We start from the raw sequence: 7274 nt of genomic DNA on the forward strand, positions 1-7274 counted from the left end.
TTCAGCCAAGTCTTTACCGCCAGTCGGTCACGGCTCCAGACGGGCGGAGAGGGTGGAGAGCTCCGAAACGGGGGCATTACGCCATTTTGCAGCCCCTCCTCCCAAGGCTCCAAGACTGCTGGTTCATTCACCGCTTCGTGTTGCCCGGTGGTTTGGGTGGATATGCGAGGCGCCCGAGAGGCAGGTCACCAGACCCGAGTCAAGAGTCAGAGCATCGGGGTGGAGATGGGGATCTGATCGTGAATCCTTTCACCTGCTGGTAGATAGTTTACGTAGCAGACTATCTGACCGCTCCCACTGGCCTGGAAACCTTGTCCCGGAAGTTTTGGTGACACCGTGACGCGCCAGATGATTCTCCTCCGTCTAGATATTACGCCGCTGTAGCTAGCCGGCTGGGGCGCACGTCAGATGCAATCCTACTGCGATCAGACCTGCGTCCCGGAGGTAGGATGAGCCCCATGAATAGGAGGATCAGGAGGATCAAACTGTGTGTTGGCAGAAAGGATCGTCTCCGACCCCTGGTTCCTCATTTCCTTTGTTCCCAGTTTGGGGGGTTGACTTCGGATTGGCCGATGGCCGTGACAGCGCATTGGCAGCTGTAGTATCTCTAGTCGACTGGCAAAGGGTGGTCAGTGTAGCCGCTGTGATGCAAACACTGGTAGTCGGACGGGTCCAAATCCCTAGCGGCTCCTAGTCCTATAGCAAGCAGGAATTGGGCCACCCTGGCGAACCTTGTTGGCGTCCCAACAATGAGGGATCTGGAGATGGCCTGGAGAACCTGGACTAGTTGGAATTGGATGAGATGCCCCAGTCGATCCTCCATGTATGTCATAGCGGTAATCCTTCTTGCCTTCTCCGGTGGTCAACATCCAAGGTATGACGTGACCTGGTTAGACGGCGGCTGTAGCTGACCATGTATACATAGTAGAAGTGTAGATACGTTTCACAGCCATTCAATACAATTGCACCGTGGTGGGTGCAAGCAACTAAGCCGCGACTGACCCCATCGTCAGACCCGACGGCCCAATAATGCGAACGAACGATTGGGCTTGGACCCCGAAGCAGAGGATCTTTGCGAGTTGCGACTTGCAAGACACGCCGCGGGCGAGGCCAAACGGCGGGCGACAGCCAAGCCGCCCGAGAGTCCCCGAGCCACCCAACCCAGCCGCCAGCTCTTCTCCACGTGGACACACGTGGAACCGCATGGGTCTCGGCTAGACAGAAGGCAGGAAAGAAGACACCTGGAAGAGTCATGGAACGGTGGAAGAGCGGGAGACGCATCCAAGAAGGCGGCGAACGAGAGGCATCCACGCGAAAAATACGAGCCATCAGCCATGCCATCAGGCTCAGCCACGCGGGAGTCATCCTGTTTGTCCGCTCCACCGTTTATCCCTCTGGCATCGGGGTGCTACGTAGCGAAGGTACTTTGATGGCCTGGTCTGAAACTTGATCGTCTCGATCACATTATTGAGACGTGATCTGGCAGGGGTTCGCTGCTGGCTGCCTGGACCGATCAGATCAGAACGGGTCCATAGACTTTTATCACATGCAGCATCGCAAATAGTCCCGTTTGACTCCCTACAGCAAGTGACTCTCTAATCCTCACTCTAGGGATGGAATTGATGTATCCATTCTCGTGGCTCCCCGGATGCCCTGCAAGTTGGGGGGCCTGAGGCTGCCAGCCCAATAGAAACCGAGTCATAACTGATCGGCATCAGGGAATTGCTTGGTTCGCTTGGTCCGAATCAGAACCCAGCAAGGTTTTGTTCGGCGGGTTACCCACGTGGGCGGGAAGAAGGAAGAGACGAGCGAGGCTGGGAGCCTGCTAGCCACTATACCAGAGACAGGCAACAATTGAGGATCATCATCGCTGTTGTTGGCGGATGGACAGGGGAGAGGATATCAATAATGGAACTGGATGAAGCCTAAACACTAAACAGTCGACACAAACTGCAGGGCCATGAGGTGATGGGTCGTCCGGCCTGGGATGGGGGTGGGGAAGGATGAAAGTCGGTGTTCGCCAGCGTAAAATGGCGAGCACTTCACTCTGGTACTAGTGGCGCACTAGGCCTCCTTAGGCAAGAGCCTGCCTGCAAGTGTTCGTTACGAGGCCCGCTGACTGGCTGCCGCGCTTTGGGGATTTTCCGGTAATGACCCAAGGATGATCGTTACTTCTTGGAAGCCTGACCAGGCTCGATGAGGTCTTGCTTTCTCCAGAGGGAAGGTGCATGGTAACGTGACGGGCTTGGCGCTGAACCAACCCTGCCTGCTGGGCGGTCTAGCCAGCGACGTACCTTTGGCGGCAGCTGCCCAGTCCGGTCGTCAACACAGAGTACTACAGGAGAAGCGTGCTTGCCACGTTTTCTGCTCGCATCACTGGAGGAACAACGTGCTGCGCTAATTTGTAGACGAGGTACGGAGTACACACGTCGGAGTACACACCCTGGGAGGAGAATCCGACCTCCCAAAGCGATCTCGTCATATGATAAGAGATAGGGTGGGAACTTTTAGATGCACATTAGTAATGGACAAAAGCAGATAAACCAATAGTAAAGTCAGATCACTGCGATGGCTTTGCTGCTGCTGCTGCTGATGATTACCATTTGCTTGTTTCCTTCTTTCTATAGGAAGTAGATATATCTTGATTCCAGTTCCCATCCCCTCTCCGTCTCTCGGGAACCATATCCACCAGTCATCCCGTCGCTGTTGCCGCGAACGCTGCGCGATCTGGTTGAAACCCTTCCCAGGCGTAGATTTCGCTGATCATCCGACGCCAGCAGTTTTGGAAACCGGCCCACTTGGAGGTGGTTAAGACGGAGCAATGTACCTCTTGAGAACGGTACGGTACGTGACACGGGTATTATACACCAAGGATACCTGCCGGGGGGGCGCAGAGGAGGAGGCCCTGGTCGCCTTCACCGTCCAGGGATCTCCTTGCATCAAACCATGACAGGCAGGGAAAGAAAAAGCTGACAGAGGGGAGAATTAACTCAATTTACGTTGAAGCGGCCCCCATCCTCCTTCTACCTCATGTCAGACCGAAAACAGTGCTCGCTTAAGGGGGGAAAGGGCTGCAGTGGTAACCTTACCCAAGGTAGCCTTTCCGGGCAGCGCATCCCATCCCATCCCACCCATCCCACCCTGCCGGACTCTGCAGGGAAGCCGGCCTCTGATCGCCCCAAAGGACGATCCGTCCACCTTTGCCCTTGGCCCACGTTGTCTGGTGCATGAAACCGTCCGCGTGCACAGTGGGTCAAGAATGACAGGCCTGATTCTTCACGCCCCTGGAGACCCTCTTGAGCAGCCGCTGTTCACTTGGCTTTCTGCTCATCCTTTCCCTCTTCTTTCTTCCCCTTCTCATTCTTCTGCTGCCACTGCGCGCTCGCTGTAAGGGATCCATACGATACACCCACTGTACCAAAGCCAGATCGTACTCCAACTCTGGGAAGTCAAATCCACGTTACTGACTTACTGGCTTGTACAATTACCTGACTAACCACCACCCGAATTCCCCGCTTGCTCTTTTCGTCATTGGGGTTTGGATTTTATTTTATTTTACTTTTTTTTCCCAATTTTTTCTGGGTCTGTTCCAACTGGCTTCGATTTTTGGGCCTTTTTCTTTCCTTCACTGAAAGGGTATTATTTTACCTACCTCGTGTTTTCATTTTATTATTATTATATTTTATTTTTCTCTTGTTGCTTTCCCTTATCCATACATACACCCACCCCTCCACCCTCCCCTTCTTTTTTTTTTGCCCTTGACCCTCTTTTCTCCCTTTTCGAAAACGACATTTTTTTTTTACCCTTTTTTTTCTTTACACATACATACATACACATTCCCCCCCCTCCTCTTTTCTCCCACTCCGTCTTGGTTCGCACTATTCAATGCCAACCATATCCTCCGCTCCTCTCGACCAAGGCTCTCCTCCTTCCTCTCACCTTCTTTACTCTCAACCTCCCCGATCTTCTGCTGTTCCTATCCCGGTCTCTACCTCCCCGGTTGAAACTCGCCCTCGTACTGCTTCCGCTCCCTCTCTCCAGCACAACTCCGCACCCTCCGCTGTTGTCGTCCCCTCCCAGCCCACCACCACTACCACCACCAATCCAACTGGCTTTACAGGTTCGGTCATTGGATCGATCTCACGTCGCAACCGCCGGTCTTTCGCTGCACTAGCTCGTGAGAAGACCTCGAACGCCCTTGCGAATCTGTCCGCCATTGGAGGCCCGAATTACCCCCTCCGCTCCTCCGCCTCTTCGGGAAGCCTGTCTAAGCATTCGCGCAAGGCCTCGCAGGTCAGCGTCAGCGAAGTGCTCAGTGCCACGCCGTTGACTCCGCCATCGTCCGACGGTAGCGCCAGTAGTGAACGGTCAAGTCCTGCGCCCATTGACGCCGCTACTAACCGCTGTGCCCCGGCCGTGGTTGAACAGCAGACTAGTTCTGTTGAGAGGCGCCGTTACACCCTTCAGCGTGCCCCGTCCCCACTAGAACAACTGCCCGAACTCGGACCTTCTGTGTCCCCCGCCAAAATGCATCAAACCTCATCGCGTTTGTTGCGTATGACGGAAGATGACCGTCCATTCACAAAGGTAAGGTGATCCAATGTTGCGCTAAAGTGGCCGGTAGGGCGAAATGCAGTGAATGTTGGACATCAGGGCGGTTGTGTTAACAAGGATGGTTTTGGCTAGGATTTCATGGACCTTTTCTCGACCTTGATGGTCAGTTTGAAGTTGGATTCGCATCGTGTACGATTTACGAAATATGACCATTCGTTCACTTCGGAAGAAGCCATCAACAACCTTGGATCCCTCAAGTTTTCCCAATCGAATCGCATGCCCGACCCGAAAGACCCCTCGCGTATCGTCACGACCACTACGACGACCACCTTCTCCATGGCCAAGGAAATGGCTCGCTCGGTCTGCCAGCGTTTCGTCGACGCCCGCTTTATCGAGTCTGTGGATGGCAAGGCGGCACAAATATTTCCGTTGAAGGGCGCGTTGTACCAGCTTACTCCGAAAGGCATCAATATCCTGCAAAGATTCTGCCAGAGAAACGGTATCACTGCTCGCCATGTGATTGACGTGTTGGAGTCGCCTCGCAACACGATGCAATTGGTTAACCTGGAGCGCGATACCGAGACTGACAAGCTGTCACACGATCGAGCGACCATTGAAGTCATATTCCGCCGTTTTGCGGGGCAGGATGGTCCCAACGTGAAGAGCAGCATTTCCACCTCGGATTCGGATTCATTGAGTGATTACTCGAATGGCTTGGTCGGTGTGAAGATGGCCAAAGAGCGCAAGATCAACGACAAGATTTTTGTCAACACGTTTACTGGCAAGGCTGCGGTGGATTGGCTGATGGACTGTTCGACCACGATTGAGCGCCGCGAGACCGTTCTCATTGCCGAGCTTTTCGTCAAGTACGGCTTGATCACCATGTTGCAGGAAGATCGGTTTATCAACCAACCAGACGACTCGATAGTGGCATTCCAGCCTTCGAAGAACGCGATCTACGGGATGACGGACCGGGGGCAAAGGGTTTGCGGGTGGATTGCACGGGACAAGTCTCGTGAAACCACCATGTACGACAACCGCGGTATCCCCAAGGATTCCAACAATGCCCGCTTGAACCACATCCTTCACGATCCTGCCCTGCGACTGTTGTTCCGCGAGTTCCTTCGCTTCTCGCTGTGTGAGGAGAATCTGTCGTTCTACCTGGATGTGTCGGAGTTCACGTCGGCGTACCACAAGGCCGAGAAGTTGGGCACATTCAGGAAGCCGGATTCTGTCCGCGAGACGCTTGCTGCGGCATACGGTAAGCTTTTTTCCCGATTCAGTGTTTGGTGATCCGCATCTAATTGGTTGAACAGGTCTCTACAACGCGTTCCTCGCGCCTGGATCTCCCTGTGAACTGAACATCGACCACGCGCTGCGCAACAGTTTGGCAAGCCGCATGACCAAGGCCGTGGGTGACGATGAGTCGATGCTTAAGAGTCTGCAGGAGGTGGTGCATCTGTTTGAAATGGCCCAGACCTCGGTGTTCAAGCTGATGTCAAGTGTAAGTTCATATCTCTTTGATATTTTCGCACCATGCTGATGTCAACAGGACTCTGTTCCCAAGTTCCTGCGCGATCCCAAATGTGCCAGCATCCTCCAGGAACACGACGTGGATTTGATTGGCGCCCCCCGGGCTTACTCGCCCACTCCCGCCCCAGTCCCGGAGCGTTCGGCGAGCCGCTCAGCACGGTCATGATAGGAGCATCATGTGTGTCATGCAGGGATCCGAATCCTGTCCGAGCAGGCCTTGACCTTGGTGATTACTAAAGGATCTGACGGCACGTGGCCTGCTCTCGGACTTCACCGATCAACGATGAAACACACCATTACTGCGCAGCGCGGTGCTAATTAACGGAACGACTTGAACACGATTTGGCTTGCTGTGACTCGCTCGCCTAGTCGACGAGGTCTAGCCAGCGACCCCACCAAAAAAGTTTGGAAGCCGTCCAAACTCCTGACACGACATGATACACGTTATGCGTCTCCGATACGAACGCTCTTCTGTTTCTATAATCTCTTTCCCTTGGTTGCCCGTGAGAGCCCCCAGGCGGCTTGCCATTGCCGGCCCGGGATCCATGGTGATCAAGTTCAGCACGACCACTTGAAAGACGTTACGATCTATGGATCATGTGATAGAGATGCCGGAACCGAACCATTTTAATACACCATTTCCTTTCTTTGATTTTTTCCTTATCTGTGAAACCCTGACGCATGGACGGAGACTGAAGAGAAGGCTGAAACACGAGAAGTATTCCAGCATTAGAGCGGCGTTTAATTCTCGGTTGAATTCTTTCCTCCTGTTGCATATCTGCATGATTCTCAAGATTCCTTTTCTTTTCTTCTGGTTTCCTATATACTACCAATTTCCTTTGTTCCGTTGATGTGTATGTTGTGATACGTCCCCTGCATTGAGCATGGTAACGCGCATTTGATTTGCATTTTCAGGGTACAGCGAATTCTTTTACTCTTGTCACTACTAAACCGCGAGATTGACTCGCCACAAGAAATAAACCAATACATTCTGACCATCACTTATGTACAAGCACTAGGCAGCCCCATTAGAACAAATGACTCAATCACTATCCGCACGTCACTGACAAACGTAACCCCTCTTCCGCATTCAGTAATCACCTCCCCTCCTATCTATCTGCTTACGGATACCACTTAGTACCTCGGCAATTCAACCTAACCCAAATCCCGACCGACCATCAAATCCC

General features: G+C 53.2%; 2 protein-coding genes across 2 annotated transcripts; both read left to right on the forward strand.

Annotated features, from left to right (window-relative positions):
- Positions 1-802: 802 nt before the first annotated feature.
- On the forward strand, positions 803-1430 carry BO80DRAFT_446741 (uncharacterized protein; the record flags this gene model as incomplete). Its single annotated transcript, XM_025721567.1, has 2 exons — positions 803-823; positions 1014-1430. 2 exons carry the CDS (start codon positions 803-805, stop codon positions 1428-1430), a joined length of 438 nt encoding a protein of 145 aa, XP_025573504.1.
- Positions 1431-3885: 2455 nt separating this feature from the next.
- On the forward strand, positions 3886-6253 carry flbA (developmental regulator FlbA; the record flags this gene model as incomplete). The annotated part of the gene is made up of 4 exons (XM_025715944.1): positions 3886-4587; positions 4687-5815; positions 5871-6058; positions 6107-6253. The coding sequence occupies 4 exons, from the start codon at positions 3886-3888 to the stop codon at positions 6251-6253; spliced, it is 2166 nt and encodes a 721-aa protein (XP_025573505.1).
- Positions 6254-7274: the final 1021 nt, after the last annotated feature.

The sequence above is a fragment of the Aspergillus ibericus genome (genome assembly GCF_003184845.1).
Source record: "Aspergillus ibericus CBS 121593 unplaced genomic scaffold BO80scaffold_30, whole genome shotgun sequence".
NCBI lineage: Eukaryota > Fungi > Ascomycota > Eurotiomycetes > Eurotiales > Aspergillaceae > Aspergillus > Aspergillus ibericus.